The sequence below is a fragment of the Passer domesticus genome, chromosome 4 (genome assembly GCF_036417665.1).
Source record: "Passer domesticus isolate bPasDom1 chromosome 4, bPasDom1.hap1, whole genome shotgun sequence".
In the NCBI taxonomy this organism is placed as follows: domain Eukaryota; kingdom Metazoa; phylum Chordata; class Aves; order Passeriformes; family Passeridae; genus Passer; species Passer domesticus.
Window position 1 is genome coordinate 39,254,241 of NC_087477.1, and position 21,658 is coordinate 39,275,898.

A 21,658-nucleotide genomic window follows, 5' to 3' on the forward strand; every position below is an offset into this window, starting at 1 on the left:
CCAAATTAGTTGTCAGGCATAAAGCCAGATCTATGCCAATAAAACAAGACAGTGTTAGCTCTCTCTCCTGGAACTTGGGCTGCTGAGGAGAAAAAAAAAAGCCTTCAGAAATCTTGGGTAGAATTTGATTTGTGCAACAGCCACTTGGCCCTAATGGGAAATAATAATGCTAATGCACATGAGTAGCAATGCTGTAAGGGCATTGTGATGGAGACTTCTTGTTACAGCACAGGCCTGACAGATACAATCTTATTTCCTTTTAATTGGCTTCTGCAGTGACTTGGCTTTTTCAAGGAAAGGAGTAATGAGAAATGAAATGTATAGTAATGTAAGCAGTAAAATACATTTTTTAAAAAAGCATTTGAATTTACAAGAGTTATGGACAAAAAGAGGAGGCGTGAATGATGAAACAGGAGAGAAAATTTTGGAAGAGCATTTCTTCATAAAGGAAATACTAGGATTTGTTTATCCAGAAATGGAAGTTCTCTTTCCTCATCTTCTGAAGTTCTGTCACAACAAAGTCAAGATTTTCTAAAGCAGCTGCTAATGGATAGGTTTCTAACCAGGCATTCAAGAGTGTGAAGTACTGCTGACTTTCTCACTTTAAGGATTTAAATGCCTGTCGCAGTCCCTTGAAGCTCTTGGATGTCTCACCAGATTGGGTTAGGTCACTCACATGCATGAATTATGACCTTAGAGATCTGTACTTGGATATCTGCCTTTCAAAGTTATAGCCATAGTTTCTCAGTGCTTTGATTTTCTACCTGTAATACAAAACATTTTCACAGTCCATCTCAGGAAGGCAGACCATTCATCTTTACAAAGGCTTTTATGGGACATATATCTATCATGAAGCATTTCTGGAGTTCAGTTTTAGGTGGATATATCAGTTCTGTATTTCTGACCACATTCAGGTCAGAATGCGCGGTTTGAAAGCATTTCTGCTTCTATGTAAATATTCCTTTCCCTCCATGCAGATTATTAAAAAAGAAACTGGATTTTGGAGAGACTTTGGTTTTGGGATGACTTGCCAGTACAGATCTGATTTTATCAACATAGGTAAGAAAAATATACCTACCTCCAATACACCTGCCTTTTTGCTAAAAGATAGAAAATTATGATCAGCCTCCCTTTCCTTTACCAATGTGTATGTGACACTAATTTGCAGCATTGCTGTGGTTAGATGTTCAGGTTTTTCCTAGGTGCAGAATCTAAACACGGCTTACAAATAAAATTACAAATAAAGAACTTTTCTCTGATGGTGAAAGATTTGAAGATGGGCAGTTTAATGTTCACAGAAAGTGTGTATTTTAACGGGCTGACTGGAGTCAGAAAACAGCTGCAGCAATTAATAGCATTGAGTTTGCTAACAGATATCTAGTTTTATTTTGAATTGTGTTTGTGTCAGGTGGTTTTGACCTGGACATTAAAGGCTGGGGTGGTGAAGATGTGCATCTGTACCGCAAGTACCTTCACAGCAACCTCATGGTGATCCGAACGCCTGTCAGGGGTCTCTTCCATCTGTGGCATGAAAAGCAGTGTCTGGACGAGCTGACCCCCGAGCAGTACAAAATGTGCATGCAGTCCAAGGCCATGAATGAGGCTTCTCATGGCCAGCTTGGGATGCTTGTTTTCAAGCAAGAGATTGAGACACACCTGCATAGACAGAAATTGAGCAGTAAGAAGACTGCTCAATGAATCCAGAAAGGGAGGTTGAAAGCCTCTGAACTGGACTTCAGGGTGTTTTGGAAAAGAGGTTTTAACCAGAAACGTCGGGATGAGACTGAAAGAGGATGGAGATTCCAGCAGGATGGCAGCAAAAGAAGAGGGAGAACGTCTGTCCTCCATACTTTTGTTTTTATTCTAATGGGGTTTTTAAGTACTCCACTATGTTGACTGTTCAACACTTGCTTCTGGGGAAGACTTGAACACTTGATGAGACTCAAGGTCACATCAGAGAGACAATAAACATTATATATTATTATGGGACCAGTGTGGTATTCACACTAACAAATGGATGTGCTTTTCCTTTGAAATGTTTGTAAGATGTGTACAGTTATTTAAAGGATTGACCTTTTGGTGGGCCAATAATTAGGAGTTACTTTCTACATCTAACTTGACATATCTAAAAAGGGCTATTTTTGAATAAGTACAGAGACTCCTGCTCTGAGAAGGACACCTGATTGTTAACCATAGTAAAGATGGAGTGACCAAAAATATTTTTCCTTTAAGGGGCTGGAATGGGGGAACAGCAGCAGTGCATTAACAGGCCATTCCCAGTTAATCCAGAGAAAGAGGTTTCTCAGAAAGTGCTTTCTAAACTTAAGGAAGAGAAAACCTTACTGGTCAAGCGTGATGGTTGAAAAACGCTGGAGGGTACTGTTTGTTCTCCTCTGTGGACACTGAACCAAAAGCAATGAGCCACATCTGTATCATGTGAATGACATTGTGTATTTCTGCTTTAGAATGCTGTATGTATTTCAAGATTTATTTTTAAATGAAATTCATTTGGCTTGAGAATTATTCTGCCATACTTCAGGTTTTCTACTTCTAGCCTTAGTAGGAAATAGTACAACCTTCCAATGCTTGGAAAATGCTCTGCAGATCTGTGTTCTTGTGGATGGGAACTGGAATAAATAAGTGATTTTTCTACACAACCTGGGCACTGGAAGGCAGAAGCTTTACCATGCTAAAGAAAAGCAAATACATATCAACTTGCAGTACTGGTTTCACAGGAGGCTTTAAACTCCAAATGCCAGATACCAACAGTGATGAACATTTTCTGACTTTATACCAAAGTATTTCTTCTAAACCAAATACAGAGTCTTGCCCAGGGTATAGAAAGCTTTCTGTAATTAACAAAATAAATTTTTGTGGTGGACTACTGGACCCTGCAAATTCTCTTATGACAATTATAGGTACTAATTGTAAAAATTAGTCATCTTCTTAATAGTTTTTGTTGCAATTACCTAAAACTGTTGAAAGTCTGAGTTACTGCTCTTATAAAGCATTTTCTTTCAATGCTGACTGCTATTTGTCATTTTAATATATATTAGCCAACAAAAACTGCACGGGCTTGTAAATCCCATTTGCTTACCTAAATGCTGTTTCTCTGAGCAACCTCTTTGTTTTTTGGCTTGTAAAAGCTGAGGGAAAGAAAGGTAGCACTGAACAATGAATGAACTACTCTTTGTTGTGTGGCTGTGCAGTAGGAAGAGCGCTATGAACCTCTTTTGAAAGCTCTGCATGCAGGTTCTGCAGACAGAGACCACGGTGCTGTAAGTACCTATTCCTTGGACAGGTTTTTATGCTTTTGACTTTTGCTGGTGCAAAGGATCTGCATTGCACTTGCCTTGCAAATCACCAAAACACCGCAAAAGTACAAAAAGAATAGAAATGTATATACTTTTAAAGTATACTGTGTATACTTTAAAACCTCAACCCCAAAATACATCACTTACCATAGAAACTTCAGCAATCACTCAAGCAGATCCTCCAAAGAACTGCTTTGTTCCCAGAACACATGATAAATTATTTACAAAGGGCTTTGTATTGATTAAGTAATTTTACAAACATTATGCAATAGGAGGAGACAGGTGTGGCTTGTTGAGTGCATATCAAAGTGTGGTAATGCAGCTGCTCCAAGGCAAAAGTTGTTCCTACAGTCCCACTTAAACCTGAATTTGAAACTGAGTGTTATACACTATGAAAGTTTCATAATCATGACCTATGTCAATCCTCACCTTAACTATTTCCATGATTGTTTTATTCAGTCTTCCCTGAGCCACACTTGTAGAGCAGAACTAGACCGGATGATCTCCAGAGGTCCCTTCAAGTCTCTGTTAGTCTCCAATTCTAAGCACTGGGCAATTGTAAATTCAGCACTTCATTACTTTACAAGCACGTCATCCAGATCCTGTCAGAGTTTCACAACTTATGTTTTTAAATAGCACCTTTGTGATCTTCATGTATGTCCTTTTCCACAGAGATGCTGTTCCTCTTGCCAGGAATAATACTGTACATGCAGTTTCCATTCCTTGGCTGCAGAAGCCAGTTAGGCAAGAGCTGAAATGGTATCAGTGATGAAGAGATCCAGCCCACAGTTACTGGCCACATCAGTGATGTGCAGGGCCATCTAATCACAGCAGAGATCTGTCAGGGCTCTCTTAGAGGGGGAGACTGCACTATCAGAGAGGTGAAGAACAGCATGAGAAAGGGAAGCTGCTGTTACTTATGTTTCTGTCAACCAAGTGGAGCTCTAACAGGTCTTCCAGCCCAGTTAGAAAAAGGTGAAATCCAAAGAGAGCAGCCAACAGAAAAAAAGATTTTGTTATGAAGGTGTCTACCTTCCTTGTCCCCAAACCAGCTTGTGATCTTTCTCAGAATGACAACTGATTTTATCTTGGTTTAGGAGGGACTATAGAGGGCCCTGTGCAGGTGGGGAAGCCATCCTGAGACTCCTTGCTTTACTTTTTGACGACTGCAGCATACTCTGGCTAAAGGCATTGGGCAAAACAAAATGCCATGCTTCTCAGGATTCGTGATCTCTCCATCAAGCAATTTGCTAATTGGCTCCTCTTGTAATCCTTGCACAGCATCCCTTGAAGAAGGAAAGATTCTATACAGAAACTCCCCAAAGGTATGTCATCACCCTTGATTCTCAACTGCTGCAAGACATCCTTGCTCCACAGACTTTCAGGGTAACTGGATTTTGGAGCAATAGAAGAGGAAGTCTTAAGGGCATCTGTTCTAGCAACGTAGTTGCCTTTGCAGTCAGTCCAATCATCTAAATCTTCATATTTCTTGCCTCACAGCAGAAAAGAGGGTCTTTGAGAAACTGAGGCATGACTCAAACGTGGGATGATGTGAACATGGATAGTGGTTTTCCCTAGGCTGTACTGAGACAATATTTGCAAATAAGTAGTTTAATATAAAGACAGTGAATCTACTGGTCCACTTGTCAGCAGCTCAAACCCTGAGGAGTTTTACTAAACATTTTAGAGCTAAATTGATTATGTCCTGCTATGTCCATGACAGACTGGCGTGCATCTTACTTTGCCAGTTAACACCCTGTGTCTCAAATGCCTTTTTAGAGCATACTTTTCCTCTCTCTTTACCAGCCCATAGGTCTGCAAAACACTCACAATTTGTCTCAGCAAGATATGAGCTATGGCAGATTCTTCACATGAAAACAGATGTTTTCTGAAGGACCTTTCATTTTGACCAAATTTTTAAAAGAAACAGTCCATAAAGAGGGAAGGAGGGATGTTCCCCCTCCTACAAATAATCTAACACCCTTTGTCATTATTGATGCAGATTATATTGAAATTATCTCTTTGATACATGTGATATATGGCTCAAGCAGCTCATTAAGTCATTTGCAGTGGCAGAGTGTCTTTATGTTCAGAGTCTCAGTTTACATTAAGGCTTTATTTCTAGCAAGTGACACTTGCTGTAACTGGAGTGTAGTTATCCCCTCTTTCCTGGAATGGAAAATGCCTGTCAGCATAGCTGTGAATTTTAAGACCAGATGATTACAATTTCTTTAAATCTGTATTCTGCAAAACCCAGATTAATGTAAGACTGGAAGTTTTGACTGCTTCTTCAAGTTGAGTAGCCCTGATCTAACAGAAAAGAGAGAACAGGTAAAAAGAGGTAACGAACTGAAACAAGACCAACTCTTATTCACTATTTGAGGATTGTGCCTCTAAAAATTATGTTTTCAGATTCAGACTCCTCAGCTGCAGAGTTTGTCATGTGCAAAAACATTAGGGAACCTGGATGAAGACTAATTTGTTATGTGATTGTGTCCAAGCTCTCCCCCAATCTTCTGAATGATGTATTTAAAAAGCATTGTAGCAGAAAAGAAAAAAGAACATTATGTTGAAAGAACAAGTTCTATAATGAAGTTTACACCAGATGCATCTCAGCAATTGGGACACAACTTGCAATAAATAGATCTGTTTTGGAAAATAACGTTCTTTACTGGCAAATACTCTTCTGTAAACTGTATTAATACTGATATAGGTGTTCCTTCTTACATTTTTAGGTTCTGTACATGTGGTTGTCATTCATACAAATTACTCTGTCCCATCTCCTTTCCTTTTCAAAAAGGATAATCCCTCTCAATGCAGAAAGGCCTGTGTGGGAGTTAAATACAGGTTAAAAGAGTGAGGATCACATTCAGAGGCTAGAGGAGTTTAAAAAATGCACTCTTCACATGTGCAAATCTCTTGTCACAGAGAGAACCTTTCACTGAAAGGCACTCAGGGTTTTCTTGGACGTTTGACTGAACATCCTTCCTTCCAAGGACACAGCATTTTATAGAATTAAGCTTCACATTATGCAAATTACATATCAGGATCGATTCACCTCTCCAAGTTGTTTTGTGCCTTCAGGAAGGTATAATCTCATTCAGCTGTAGGTACCTATTTCCCAAAGAACCTTGCATTCAAGAACAAAAGACAGCTTGAATACAGAAGTCCCCCAAGAAACCTACAAAAACCCACTGAAAATCCATGGCAGTATCTCCCTGATCAACTGATTACTTCATCAGCTCATTTTCTCCATCTTGTGGGATGTATCCAGGTACTTTGCAGCTTGCTGGGCTGATGCATCCTGTAGCTCACAACAGTACTTATCCTCCTACTGCTTTGTTGTGAAGGGTACAAAATACAGGCACTGATGGTTCCAGGTAAGTATCAGCAGCTCTAGTCCCAAGTTCAGTTCCAAGTTCTTTGTGAATACAAATCTGGGGCTTCCCAACGAGATGGGGAGGTTTACTCAAAGAGAGAGATGTAATCTGGCTCTTGGTCCTCTTGGCCACATGGGTAAAGCAACAGCTCCTTCCCCAAGGAAGTGATGGGTTCGTCCTGTTAATATAGGATATGATCAAACACCAGTTTTCAAACAGACCCTGCCTGTCACAACATCACAAGGTGGACAGCAGTCTTCCTGACTCTGTTATGGTATGGATGTGTTCCCACCACTGTGTGATACAGCTCAGTTTTCCAGAGAAGTCAGGGAAGGGCCCTCTGCCCTCTGTCTTCATAATACATCTGTGCTCTGTGCCATAACTCAGTGACACAACTCTGGCAGTTCTAGGAAAGAGCTGTGCTCATCCCTGAGGAAACTACAGCTTCTCTGACATGGAGTGCCCTGCTAGAAGGTGCTAGAGCCAGGAATGAGCAGCATGCAGATAAAGCAGGAACAGGGATTGTGAACTGTGCTTCTGGCTGTGTTTGTGGGAGGGACAAGGGTGGATTCTGGAGAGAGCACACTCCCTCTGCTGAGGCAGTCCTGTTCTAAGTACAGTCTGTGCTTCCAATCTCATTCTCCATCCTAGCAACAGATGAGATGCATGGTGGGAACTTGCCTTCTTTCATGGTCACCTAGTGGGTGATAAGCAGAACCCAGTGGGGCACTTTGGCAGAGTGGGTTCATCTGCCCACATGTGCTGTAGTGCAGGGGAGCTGCAGGATTCTTTGCAGACTGTGGCCTTGGCTCTATATTTGATGTAGATATGCACAGCAAAGCTTTAAATCCTTTAGCTCTGGTACAAATAGCTGCATAACTCCTGCTTTTAATACTTTCAGCCTGAACTGTGAAAATCATGCAAGAAGCAAGCTCAGGCAGTCCAGGTAAAGTTCTGTAGAGCAAATGAGCATAGGATATTGTTCTCATGTCCAGTTTTGTTTAGCCATGTGTGTATTAAGCTACGCACTTTTTAAAAAAAAACAGGGATTTTAAATGAACTTAGAAGAAAAATTATTGACATGTCCCTGGGCAGATCTTACAGAAAATGAATGAACAATCCATCTGTCTCTCCCTGAAACCCATGCAACTGCAGTCATAACAGTGCTCGAAAACACCACTATTATTGTTGCAAGAGCCTGCCAACATTCCTCCTTCCCTTCTATTTTTTACCTTTGCTCAGTACCACCCCTTGTCTGCTTTGAGATTATAAAGATATGTTGCTGTCTTTCATGCTGAAGCTGAAGGTAAGCAGGATTTTGTGTTTACCCAACTTGCCAGTGCCCCTTAACCATGGAGAGAATACAAAAGAAAGGAGTTTGTATGAGTATGCTGTCACCTCACATCAACATTTCTACTAAGTAGCTTGTAAGTAACTTGGGCCCAGCATGCAAGGTGTTCTGTGTGTTTGAGGGTGAGTGAATCAGATCTAAGATATCTGAGATGTATTAGGTCACCTGGGCTGTACCAGTCAGGCTGTACCTTCTGGAGCATCACACAGGATACCCAGCAGCAGTTAAAATGGGTATAGTTACCTACTTCAAAACAACTGAATCTACTCTTTCTTATTTTGAAGTGCCCTGAGACAATTAAGCAATTAATGAATGCATTGCTAGATGTTCACCTTGTGGTAGTCTACAAGGTCAGCCAGCGTTGAATGTTGCAGCTGGTCCACTCCAAGGAAGCTGTAGGAATCACTGGAGGCATCAATGAGGAAATGTTTACATCCTTCCACAGACCGATAGGAGAGCACATAGCCTTTGATTTTCTCACTGACCCGGATCAGAAAACTCCCTGGTAGTGTTTTATTCAGAAGCTCTTCTGCTTTCTTACAGGTTAGGATACCTGTTCAAAACCAAAAGACAAAACTGAAGGGAGAAAATCATTTGTACAGGACTGGACAAACAGTTCTCACAAGAAATCTGCTCTAAAACCAGTCCATAGCACTTCCATCCCTTTCACTGTTTCCTTGCCCAGTAGCCTAAGAAGAAGAGTGCTGCCATTGCTGTAACAGGCCATGGCCAAGAGCTCTTTGTTAACTGTGCCACACTTGGCCAACAATTAATGACAAACATGGAGAGCTCAAAAGGACTGTTGCTGTGTTATGAGAGAGAATGGTTTTGCAATTGCTGTATGGTCATTCCAGTATAGGAGCTTTACTTCCAAGCCCAGCCCATGTTAGTAGCCGTGTTAGCAGAAAAAACTTCTTAAACACTTGGGTTGGGGTGGAAATTCCCAGGACTTACCATGGAACCAAGGTGCTATTGTGTCTGTGGTTTTCAGATAGCCAGCTCTGAGGGGGAATTGCTCCTCTTTGAACCACTTGATGATGCTTTCTTCGGTGGAATTGGAGATTGTCCTCTGGACTCCCTCTTTCCTGTTAAAAAAGACCTCTGGTTTGTGCATCAGATTCAAAAGACAGGTTTTGAGTCCCTGTGCAGGACTTACATTTTGCTCAGGATTTTAAGATCAGCCCTAAACAGGCAGCTTACACCAGTTCAGCTGTATAGAATATGGTTTTCAGTGGACATCTGGCATCATAGGGGCTCCCTGTGCTCCAGGCTTAGGACACTCTACTAACTAAACCTGTTATCCTCCAGGAATGAACACCTGAAGGTCTCATCACATTCTAGGCTGGAATATAGCCTAGGCTCTGTATTTTTCCCTGTTGGGTGTCTCTTCCACACAAGGAGGAGAGATAACCATTCCCTTCTCAACCATCCCATGCTAGAGCAAAAGAATCTCATCCTTTCTCCTTTCCACAGTGCACAGGGGCTTCCTTACCTAATTGCTCTCCCATTTGCCGTTGCAGGAGGTAGAAGTTTAGGCTTGGGGGGGAGAGGTGGGTATTGAAGTGGTCGCCGATCTCCTCCTGTGGCACCCTTGGAAATATCTGCCTGCTTCCCTCTGTGGATGCCCTGCAGTGAAAGCCTCCTGTAGTCATCTCTGGCTTGCCGTGCAAGGGAGCGTCTCTTCTCATCTGCTGCCTTGGATTTCCGCACTGGAACAAAAAAGGAGTCCTACAGAAGTGAACAAGCAGCAAGTTTAAAGCTTGCTACCCTTTGGCCATCTTCCTGCTTGTGGAAATGTAAGAATAATCCATTTCACATGCTGAAAGAGTCACTCAGTTGTGAGACCATTTGTCACGTGTCTCCCACGTGTTAAGTGGCACCATTTTTATTCCTTTAAAATATTAAAAAACAGTGTTTTCTGGGACAAGATCTACAATCTGTGGTTTTTTTCTTGTTACCAGGTCCTTTTGTACCTAAAGACTTTTTGGTTTTGTTTCAGACACTGACTCCTTCTTCAGACATGGATTTCTGTAGTGCCTTTCATGTAAACTGGTGTGGGGAGCAGGGCTTGAAGCTCCTGGAGCTGAAGCTGCTGAAATGACCCCAAATCAATCTTTTGAAGGATTTGAAAGTGCTAATCAATTTTGGAGGGTGGGAAGGAGCCATACTGAAACTGTTATGGAAAGTGGAGAACTTGACTGTGTTTTCGTTTGGGTTTTTTTCCTGTAAAACTGCCTAGATTGTCTAGGTCCATCTCTCCCCGGAGTCTGTACGAGTAGCCAGCTCTCCAGTCAGCAGTTTTTCTATCAGTCAGAAAAACAAAACCCCTAGACTGAAGTGGAAACAGCTGGTGGTACAGCATTGCCATCTACTGAGCAGCAAGGGAGGAACTGGGAGGAACAGTGCATCAGGTTCTCCTTCAGGAAGCATTTGGCAGCAGTGATGGCTGCTACTGCAAGTCTCATACTGTTTGCCATTTTCCTTTCTATTAATGGGATTCATTACATGAGACAGTGCAGCAGAGCTGTACTTGGGTGGAATCATGTTTGAATGACAGGGAAATCCTTTTTAATTAGTCTCTGTTCCCCATTTTACTTATCCTCAAGAGCAATGTTACTGCAAAGTCCTACAAAAGGCCAGCTTCTAGTTTAAAATTAATAGTATTGGCTATACTCATGTGGGTTCTATTTGTTGCTTGTTTTAACATAGTGTCAGTTGGAAAAGTTTTCCATTTCCCTGCCCAGCTCTAGTCTCAGTGCTGCATGGACTCAGAACTATTTCTGATAATAAAGTGCTGTATTTCTTGGCAAAACTCTCCAGCCTCTGACCTATTATTCAGTTCTAGTACGGCAGGGGAGAGGTTGAGATGACCCCACAGAGCCCTAGGATTTCTCAAGCTTTATAGGAAAAGGTAATTTTAAGATCTTACAGAATTCCTGCCATTCAGGCTCATTCTCATCCGATTTTTGTGACGTTCTCTGGCTCTCTGTGCTGGAATGGCTCTGTGGTAGTGGCTTCTGGGAGGCTGTGAGTTCTTCTGAATTTTTCCTCTGTGCTTCCTTCATCTAGGAAAGAAATAGTATGTTCAGCCTTGTGTCAGGAAAGCTTTAACCCTGCTTTTCAGCTAGCCTTGAAATACTGGGAACTCTGTCCTTTACAGTGAACCCCTCCAATTTCAACAACATAGAGACCCTCTGCCTTTACTGCAGGTAACAACTGAGACAGGAAGGGAAAACAGCCCATCAAAAATCATCAGGAGCATCCCCTGTGCTACTCTCCGGTCTGGCCAGCCTGGCCTGCTTTGTACCATCTCCAAATCATCACACAATACATGAGAAGCAGAGCAATACTGGATAAAACTGGTCCAAAAGGCGAGAATATTCTTGGCTCATATGAGGCTCTGAAACTGACTGGGGCTCTAGGATAAAGCACTGGCCCCACTCAGTGTCTTAGGAGCACCACAGGTTGCCACTTACCTGTTGGAAACGATGCTTCCTCATATGGCAATCCGCCAGCATCTGGTGAACATTTCTGGTTCCCCTCTGAGCAGAGCAAAAGAGTGGTGAGAAATAAATGTGACATTAGGACAATTGCTCTTTTTTTAAATGCAAAAGGAGTTAACAAGTTAACATTTGTTAACAAGTTTTGCCAGCTCGCTCTGACAAACATTGTGGGGGTTTTCCCATCATATTTGGCCAAACATGCCACAGGAGGAGAACTCAGGCCTGTCAGGATAGCCATAAGCATGCCTAGATTTGCTAAGCAATGCTCACAAGTGCTCCCAGGGAGCAGTTCCTTTCTTCCCTTCCTCTAAAGCAATCCCTTGCAGAACCTGCTGTCAGCTTTACCTGCCTGTGCTTGTTTGCAGCTGTGGCTGGGTTGCTACAAACTCCTACTTGACAAACTGATCCAACTGGCTGGATATTTCATGTTCTCTCTTCCCTGCAAACCAGCCCAGCTGCCCTGCCAGCAGTCCCTAGCTGAGAGCTGCCTCTGCAGACCAACTGTTAGGTTTAGCTTTCAGTAAACACCCACCCACTTCCCCATCAGACCTCCACTGCCTCCCACAGTACAAGTGATGAGTTAACTGTACTATTCTGCTTGCCAAGGTCACACTTCCTTTTAACTCCATCACCTACTTGGCTAATATTTAATATGAGCATGGCTTCACTGTTTCCCTATCCTCAACAGGAAACTAGGAGCTTCAAATGTCTGTGGAGTAGCATTTTTTTTGTAGATCAGCCCTATTCCCTGCAGCATGATACCTGGATCTCTCAGGTTAAATGGAATGGGAACTAGATCTCAGAGAAAACATTTTAATGCAGGAGGTAGGGGAAAAGCCTCTTTCCAGGCCTAGAAAATACAACAGGGGACTTTAGTCTGGAGCCCTCCTTCTAACAGCAAAAGCCCCAGAAACCTGGGAAAATTTATTAATAATATAATGACAGAAAATAAAGGAAAATATACAATCCCCCATCTATTCCCATGTTCAAGACTTTGGAAGGGGGTTAGATTTTTGTTGGTGGCTTGTTTGTTTTTTGGGGGTTGTTTTTGGTTTGTTTTGGGGTTTTTTGGTCACTTTTGACTAATAAGTTTCTTTGAAAAGCAAGAACCTCCCACATAGTTGCTCAACTTTAGCAAACAGTGCAGAGAAAAACCCCATGTGACTCAGAGGCTTTTGATAAAGGAGACAGTCACTCCAAATTCCATTCACTATTTTGGTAGCAGTAAGAGAGCATTTTGCCAAAACCCAATCTTCTGCTATCATACTTTTTATGATAGTATGGAGTGGCAGTATGATAAAAGAATATAACTCATACAAGTTCATTCTCATACAAGGCTGAATGAAAACTGCAGAACGAGATAGGACTTCTCCCATTAAATTGGCAGGATGTCCTGTTCCTTTTGTTCAACTGTAGTTGCATGGGTAGTTAATTTAACTCTTCTTTTTTTCCTTTCTCTGCAAATGGCTTTTTGTAGACAGTTAAAAAGCATGATTATTTATTGTTGGAAAAAAATATTTCTTAATGAAACACCACAGGAATGCAGATACTGTATTACTGCATTTGGAGCTGTCCTGCGCTATCAATGTCATAAGCTGTTTTCTGTATTAGAAGACAAAAAACCCCAAGAACCACCTAAAATATGCATGTCAGATAATGCTGGTAAAATTCTCTTCATTCGGTCTTTTATAAAAGTAAATGATTTGGCTGAGGGCTGTGACATTCCGTTTAAAAATCCTAGGATAGCCTCCCTGGTCTTGCCCCAAAAGCCATTCAAACCAGCCATGGTGCAGAAGGAAAAGTACTGCACCCCTTGTTTTATCCACAGAGAATGAAAACAAAGGAATTCAGAGTAGTTTATCCATTGGTGCAGAGCAGATCTATCCCAGCTGAGAACAGCACATGGACCTTCTGAGTCTTAAGGAAGGATGTAACATGTTTTTTTCTCCTCTGTAGAAGAAATGCTTCAACAGATAGATGGCTTTTTCCCTCAGATTTGTATTTACAGCAACCAGGATTTGCTGCACTTCCTAGACCTCAAAAAACATGTTTCTTATAGTTATGAGAAAATGGAAAACTACCTTTGTGAGCTCCTGGCTTTTTCCTGTTGTGTCAATATCAGCCATTCTTCTCCCATGTTCCTCCTTTTTCTCCTCAGTATTTTTTTTATTCTCATGAAGATCTGTCTCAGCCAGAAGTCCTGGCTGTGGGTGTAGAGACCATGTTGCAGAAGAGTCAGTCTCTCTGAAATGCAAGAGAGAGAGGACTTAGGACAGAGTCACTTTCTGATGTCTGAGCGTCTTGTGAGGAGGCTGCACGTGAGCAGAGCAGACTGCAATGAAGCCACATGTGCATAGGCAGTTATATCTCCAGATCAGGTAGGTGTGTAATTAAATTAATGACTCGTGGTAACTGTTGTCCGGCTGTACCCTGGCACCTGCCGGTGAATCAGAGCCCATCACCTGCTGCAGTGACAGCATCAGCATTTCCTGTGGTCTGCAGAGGGTCCCACACTGCAGCCATGTCACAGGAGGCTCAGTGAGCTGGGGCAATTCTCAGGCTACAGATGGTCTCTGCCAGCATAGTGTGTCCTCTCAGAAAACCAACCTTGTGTGTCCTCTGAGAAAACCAACCTTTGTCTGTTCCTTTTGCTAGCAAGGCTGGCATGACAGTGCTAACCACAGCCCCTACAGAGAAGACTCCAGCTCATGTGCCCTTATAGAAAAGCCTTCTCCTCCCTCTCTGCCCACCGAGTCCTTCAGCTGAAGGGTGCTTACCTGCCCTCCTGGCCTTGCTCTCTCGCTAAGCGCTTTGCTCTTTGTGCCTGGATCTCTTCACAGATGGCTGCATAGGATTTATCTGAAGGATGCTCTCCCATCACCCAGACCCACACTTCATTGTCAGCACCGAGTTTCCATGTCACTGACTTCCTGTTGGCTGGAAAAGAAGCAGCTCTTTGGCAAATGCTGTTTGCTGGGTAGCTCTTTGCAGGGCCTATGCTGCACTTGCTGTGCCCTACCAGCTACTGTTGGTGACCGAGCCCCCCCAAAAGCAACTGTACATGAAGAAACTCAAATAGGATGCAGCCCACACTTGCCAATTTTTTCATCCTCCTTGAGCCAGGTCAGTGAAGGAGGCATTTCTGAGACTGGGAGCAAAGGAGAAGAATCACCACTGTTTCTCTTCTTGCTTTAATTTCTGACTACTGTCCTCCCCAAACTGTGTGAGGGAGACCTGGGAGAAAAGAGCTATCTTCCTAGCAGCCAGCATGCTGTTCCCTTTTAGATCTGAAGTTCCCTTCCCTGGCAAGGGAACTTCAGATCTAAAATCTCAGTGGGAACTGCCCATCAGGTCTAGTGCCTCAGGACAGATATTCAAATCCATGGTTCTGTTAAAGACAGATTCTGAGGCACCATTTAGTGGAAAACTTAATGAGATGCATCTCCTGGGGGCAAATAAGCCCTGTCTTCCCAGCTAGGGGAGTTGAGCAATTTGGTCAAGGACAGAATGTCTGGGCCAGGGAGTAAAAACCATTGTGTGCCTGGCCAAAACTACCCCATTGCAGGTGGATTTACCTATGTTTTAAAATAAGCCTATGCCATGTCCCTTGGAGAAGAAATTAACCTAAGAATACATTATTTCCTATTTCTAGGAAGCAGTTGACTAGGCCAGATACATGCCAGAGGGTGAAGCAGCCAGGAGGCAGAGACTTACCTTTCCTTGGCAGTGGCTTCTTTGCTGAAATCTTTTCTGCAGCAGCTTCTCTTTCCTCCCACCGTCTGATCTGTTCCTGCCTCATCTTGAAGAAGAGGATCTGCTTCTGCTCCTCGCTGAGTTCTGCCAGCAGCTCCGGATCGATGTACATGTCTGATAATATCTGTTTCAGCATGGCTGCAGGTTTCACTTACGCACGGTTGTGGCGATAATCTTCAGGGATCAGATCCTCTTGCTGGCTCCGACAAGAAAGAGTGCCTGCCCGTCTGAGACTGAAGTAGGAATGCAGGCGTGCCAGAGCAATTATACTTCTGTCTCTTTCCTTTTTTTTTTTTTTTTTTAGCTCAGACTTCCTGCACGGACCAAAAAAAGTAAATAAGTATCTTAAAACCTGCTGTTAAGATTCCTTGAAATAAGAGGTGAGCTCAGCTCTCATGCAGCCCCTGCCCGCTCTGCAGGGAGAGCTGGCCAGAAGGGGCGAGGCCTGGAGTGGGAAGGTTGTGTTGATACTCTGATAAACCCAGCTGATAGTATATCAAAGAGAGAGAGCGCTGCCTGTTAGTCATCAGAGGTGCGGCTTGGCTGTGCTCAAGCAAACATTCTTGCTGGGCAGGGAATCAATGAACCCATGACTAGATGGCTCCTCCTCCTTCCAAACAGGAAAACTTTGATGATTAAAAGCCCAGCCTGCCTCATTTTACTAAAGAAAGACAGGGAGGACTTTTGACTCTGCTTTTGAGGTGGGAGTGGGAATTTTGGAGTGCTCCTGTCCATCAAAGTCAGCCTCCCAGCAAGTCAAGGGAGCACAAGGAGTGCAGCTGGTTTGATGAAAGGCAGTTTGGCTAGCCAGTGTCCTAGACAGCCCCCGCTCTGACACATCTTGCTGATGCACCAGCCCACGTGCTGAGCCTGGCATGGGACATCCTTGTCTGACAGGATGAAGCTGATGGGGAGAAGGGGCATCCCTGCTCCTGCCCAAGATACTGGCTCATGTCCAGTGCATGCTGGCGAGGTACTAACACCGGCACAGCCTTGCTTTGTGCTCATGGATTTACATTTACAACAGAGATTTCACTGGAAAATTGAAAGCTCTCCTGTCACTTGGGAAGGTGACAAATGAGAAAGTAGAAATGTGGACTAAAGACCTTGAAAACAAATATTTTCATTATCTTATCTGGATAAACTCGTGGAGATCAGGAGATTGATTGGCAGTGTTTTCAGTGACATGGGGAGGCTGACAGCCACATACTAAGTGTGACACCAGAGCAGGGTGGCTGACTGGCCAGAAGTGGCAGGGACTTTCTGGACAAACTCTTGGGAAATGTTGCTATTGGACTACAAAGAAAATTAAAGCAGTGGGATTGTTCATGTCCTTTTGCACATATCCTGGAGTCTAAGGAACAAGCATGCTAGAACGTAGCACAGTAGGTGGGAGGCAGAGGGTTATGGAGGCAGTAATGTGGAAATACAAAGGGCACAGACATGGCAGGACCTGTGCTAGGGTGGGACTACATATTAAATCAAGTTAATGGGGTCAAATCCATTAGCCATCTTACAGGAGCAAGACTGGACTTCTAGGAACCCAGATTTTGGAAGAAAAGTGCTGGGAGCATCTTCACAGTATGACTGCTTGGCTTCTGACAAACAAAATAACAAAGAAGGAGGTAATAGACAAGCCAGCAAGGGCAATACTGAAGCTTCCCAAGGAGCACACACAGAGCACACAATTATTTAGATGAAATGGGACAGCACAACAGCAGCCATCATGAAGTCAGACTGTCAGAACAGTATCTGCTGTGTTGGTCAACCCTCCTCCATCTTGCACCCATGCTGGGAGCATGCAGTCTGTCCCAGGCACCCCCCTGCTTCTGAATATGGCTTGCCTTAAAATTGGCAGAGACACAGCTGGCTGGAGCCCCACTCCAGTGAAGTCCCCATACACTTTCAGCAGGAAGAGCTTGAAAGGAGCTTGGAGCAGGGGGAGGAGCTGTAGGCAGGGAGACAAATTGCTCCTCAAGGACCTCAAGGAAACAAGAGAGCAGATCATGGTCCCAAAAATGCATTTTCTGCAGCAGAAGCCAGGAGCAAGAGTCCTGGGGAGCATGCAGTGACCAGGAGTTGGCGTTAAGTCTTCTCATTTCTATTTTGTTTCTCTGATTTCTCTAATACTTTCCCTATTAAAAATGTTAACTTCATTCTAGAAGAAACATGAAGCTTCTGTTCCAAACTGGTATGGACTTGGTTTAAACAAATTACTTTCTTGATTTTAAAAAAAATTGTTTTTAGGGGAGATGATCTGACTTGAGCAATGCTTTCTGAGTACCCCCCTAATGGCAGAGATTTTTCAGCTCAGCACCCAAAGGGTGTTGGGCAGTCCTCAAGCCATGGAGATGGCAGATATAGAGAGGGAAGAGCTTTCTTTCTGGGACATGACACATGAGAATCCATCAGCAGAATGCATGCAGCAGCATGTCCATGCTGCTCTGGCTTCTCAGGAGTGGGAATGGCTTTGCTATGGCATTTACTTAGGTGAACATGATGTGCTCTGCCATGTGCCATGGAGACAAACTGGTCCCTCTTTGCATGCCTGGGGACTCAGTGTGTTGAGAAGATGGAAGGGTGCTCAGCAAACAAGTTTCACAGTACTGACGCAGTTTTGCAGAGTTGGATTTCCTCGTAACATTAGTTGTAAGAGATTTATAATGCTGTATCCCAAAGGTACCCTTTAAAGCACCAGCTATTTTAACACAGGGAAATGACATAAGCATCTCAAGAGGTTTCCGATATTTCTATGTTAGCAGTCCCTTCATTGAAGATCCAGGAGCTGGAAATCCTTGTAATCAGTCACATACTGTTCCCAAAGTCTGAATCAAAGCCATAATACTGACACCTGGCTGGAAGTGGTTTTGCAGATGCTGTTCCAGATGTAAGTAGTATATTTACAGCTCAAAAGACTGCAGTAATGGCAGAGGAACCTCCAAGCAGGTACCTTGCAGGAAAATCTAGCAGAGGTCCTGTTAAACTTTCTACTGTTTGCATTTTTTTCATGGGAGTGGTAGGTGGGAGCTGGTTTTGTGGAGATATAGGGATGAGAGTTGCCAAAAATAGCAAAAACTAAGTGGGGGGATGTAGGAAGCCAAACCAGGGCTTTGAGGCTCTGCCACTCATGTATAAGATACTCAGCCTGAAAGCCATAAGGATAAACACAATTCAAAGGCTAAATGATCCTTCAAAATGTTGTCCTTCACACAACATTGAAATCTCCTACTGGAGGGCAGCCTCTGCTCTGTGCTCCTGTAAATCATCTACCATGAACAGGGGAAATAAGTCTATGAATACACATGAAAGTGCCATAGCTTTGAGAAGAACTGGCACGAGCTCCTGCTCACATGTGCAGCAGGTGACACTTTGGACACGACAGGCTCACAAGACACTCCCACCTGGCCATACTAGTCCTGGTCCTCACCATCAGTGCTGCCAGCAGAGGGGAGGTTTCTCCGAGAAAACAATAGACAGACAGAAAATCATACATATGATTTTCACCAAGAAATCAATCAGGACAGTGTAAATGTGCTCATTTTCAGGGAGGCAGCTTATTCAATGTGCTGTGCACATCTCCACTGTAAATGTGACAGTAACTGTAAATTAAAAATAACCCAAGAAACCCAACAGTGAGGAGGAAAGAGAACACAAGAAAGGCTGCTTCAGGGTACAGGCTGATGACCTAAGAGGATTTCTATTGTCATAAAGTAGTTTTCCCCTTAAAAGGCAGATAAAACCACTTTGCTCAGTAAATGGTGGAACTATATTATTTTGAGTCAAGAGCTTCTCCTTGGAGCTGATTATTTGTTTAGTGAGAGGTGGCTTCAGAGACACTACTGGGAATTCCTTCCCCTGATCAAGAGGCTGGACTGTGAGAATGCAACTGAATTTCCTTTCACTTGCCAAACTAAGCCTTGCAGCACTAGGAAGCTCAGGTTTTTCTGGATCTCTCCAGTTCCAGCCACTCCAATGCCATCAGATCTCTGCCAGACTTTATGAAGGCATTTCTGATTTTTTTCAGAAGTGGAGCAAAACAGAATTGCAAAACCCACCTGAAATCAGGGCAGCCAAAAGTAATCACCACCCCAGCCTTGCTCTGAGTACACAAGCCTTCATGGGTTAACTGTTACACATTGGTTCATAACAAGCACTTGTCTCAGAAAACATTTATGTTAGCAGCTGCACCAGCAAGGTTAGTACCAAAATATCCTTCCGTGCTTTGGGGTTTGGCTGCTCATTTGTTTGTTTGGGGCTTTTTATAATCCTCATCCTGTTCTAAATACGGGAGTGATTAATTCCTCTCTTTCTGTTTAATTTTACTTCAGCCTACTGTTTTTGGTTGTTGGGGTTTTTTTTGGGTTTTTTTTGGGTTTTTTTTGTTGTTGGGTTTTTTGGGTTTTTTTTTGTTTGTTTGGGTTTTTTGTTGTTGTTTTTCTGTTGTTGTTTTTGTTTTTGTTGTTTTTTTTATAAATTTCAGATGGCAAGAAAAATTCTAGTTTGGGTATAAGAGAAGGAAAACACAACTGCACAAGCACAGCCCCCAAAAGACAGAACCAGACCTGTTTGTATCTGAGCATTATAGAATGACTTGGACTAGAAGGCACCTCAAAGATCGTCTAGTTCCAACCCCCTGCCATGCACAGGGCCACTCACCAGGTTGCTCAAAGCAGCACCCAACTTGGTCTTGAACACTTTCAGGGATGTTCCAGTGTTTCAAAACCTTCACAGGGAAGAATTTTTTCCGGATATATAATCTATACCTGCCTTCTGTCTGTTTGAAGCCATTCCCCTTGTCCTATTACTCCATGCCCTTGTCCAAAGCCCCTCTTCAGCAGTCTTGCAGCCCCTTTATGTACTGGATTCTGCATAAGGCTGGCATATAATGCTTGATAGAACAAAACTAATGAAGTCACCACAACATAAACTACCTTGAAATTACCTATAGCTGAACTGACTTGCCCTACAGGTCCCTGATATTGCTGGAGGGGGCAGCAGTTATCTTGTATCAGGTAAGAATAGATGGTAATGGCAAGAAGGAAAAATAATTTGATATAGCAGCAGCCACTGAACACAGTCTGAGGCCGCAGGGCTCTGTTTTCAAGAAAAATATATCTTCCCTGCTAGAACAATGTGCAAACATTTCTTGGATCATCTCCCTGTATCAAAATTACTGAGACAATTAACTGTGGTGAAAAGGGTGAGAGCTTCTACAGGTGAACACACAGGATCAGATACTCAACCAAACTCAGCCACTGTAAAAAAGGAGATTTCTCTAGCCACGTAATTTGATTTACTGTTCTGCACAGAAAGAGGTGCTGGGTGGTAAATCCCAGAGCCAGCACCCTGAGGCACAATCTTGGGCTATTAATTCTTACTGAAGTCACTACTTGGTTTAAGTTGTTATTGGCTCCTCCTTTCTCTACTTCAAATTAAAGCCATTGTGTCCCAAGAAATCATAGCCCATGCTCGGTGAGTGGTGGTCTTTTTGTAGGGGGAGATGCCTGAGCTGAGGTGTGGTTTTTACTATTAAAAGGAGCAAAAGTTCATCACTAGGGCAAGTTCTCTTTGACTATAGAACCAGTCAAAACCGGGGATTTTTTTAGTTCATGATTACACATCCTGGTTTAGCAAGGGTGTTATCTTTCTGTGATTTCCCCCTTCAAGAATTTAAGCCATCAATTTTCTCTCTTCCACATTCCTGTGATTATTGCTTCCATTGCTTAACCACTTTGTTCTTTACCTTGTTTGGAACTTCACTCCCATTATTCATCAAGGTGGTGAAAGGAAAGCTAATGTCTTTACAATTTGATGAGTGACAGTATTGGTAGTAAAATCTTTGAAAAGGGTCTTAATGTCTGTACTAACGTTGGGCAGCAGGTTTGTTGCAGAGACCAGACAGCTTGGTTCCTGAAACAAGCAAGTGGGTCTGCACCAACCTGAATTTCTGAACTTTGGGGTAAAACAGTAGGTACAAGGGGGGATATGTGGTAGGTGGTTTGGGAAGGCGGTACCTTCTGAGTACCTCAGCCAATGGAGAAAGGAAAAGGGCAACCTGCAGCTGGGAGTTGAGGATAGAGGCTGCACCCTCCGAAACCTTGAGAGAAAACCCCGCGAGCTTGTGCGGGACTCGCTCCCTTTATTCGAATAAACTTGCAGGACTCCTCTGTCTCCTTTATGGACATAAACTTCAGGCGTTTGTGGATTTTCCTGACAGTCGGAACCAGTATTGGGGCACCTGTGGTGTGGTACTAGAGGTTGAATGTCCACTTGCTTTGGTCCAAGAAGTTTAGTCCATCTTCAGACAATCTACAGTAGATTGTTCATATTTGAGTTATGCTAGTGATTGATTTGTGG

At 43.1% G+C, this 21,658-nt stretch overlaps 2 protein-coding genes across 17 annotated transcripts in view; one reads left to right on the forward strand and one right to left on the reverse strand.

The window, feature by feature from the left end:
• CSGALNACT1 (chondroitin sulfate N-acetylgalactosaminyltransferase 1) overlaps positions 1 to 1,986 on the forward strand; it is a 39,529-nt gene extending 37,543 nt beyond the window's left edge. For all 5 annotated transcript variants that reach the window (XM_064417241.1, XM_064417240.1, XM_064417244.1 and 2 more), the window contains 2 exons: positions 978 to 1,059; positions 1,409 to 1,986. In XM_064417241.1, the coding sequence (XP_064273311.1) occupies positions 978 to 1,059; positions 1,409 to 1,698 (372 nt within the window). In that variant the 3' untranslated portion in view covers positions 1,699 to 1,986. The remainder of the gene's footprint in view (positions 1 to 977; positions 1,060 to 1,408) is intronic.
• SH2D4A (SH2 domain containing 4A) overlaps positions 1 to 16,037 on the reverse strand; it is a 58,044-nt gene extending 42,007 nt beyond the window's left edge. For 6 of the 12 annotated variants that reach the window (XM_064417253.1, XM_064417255.1, XM_064417254.1 and 3 more), the window contains exons 1-8: positions 15,263 to 16,035; positions 14,326 to 14,485; positions 13,630 to 13,792; positions 11,522 to 11,587; positions 10,975 to 11,110; positions 9,538 to 9,754; positions 9,000 to 9,130; positions 8,378 to 8,598 (exon numbers count right to left, since the gene is read on the reverse strand). In XM_064417253.1, coding sequence (XP_064273323.1) covers positions 8,378 to 8,598; positions 9,000 to 9,130; positions 9,538 to 9,754; positions 10,975 to 11,110; positions 11,522 to 11,587; positions 13,630 to 13,792; positions 14,326 to 14,485; positions 15,263 to 15,437 — 1,269 coding nt within the window. In that variant the 5' untranslated portion in view covers positions 15,438 to 16,035. The other 6 variants (XM_064417247.1, XM_064417248.1, XM_064417249.1 and 3 more) reach the window with 5 other exon arrangements.
• Positions 16,038 to 21,658: the final 5,621 nt, after the last annotated feature.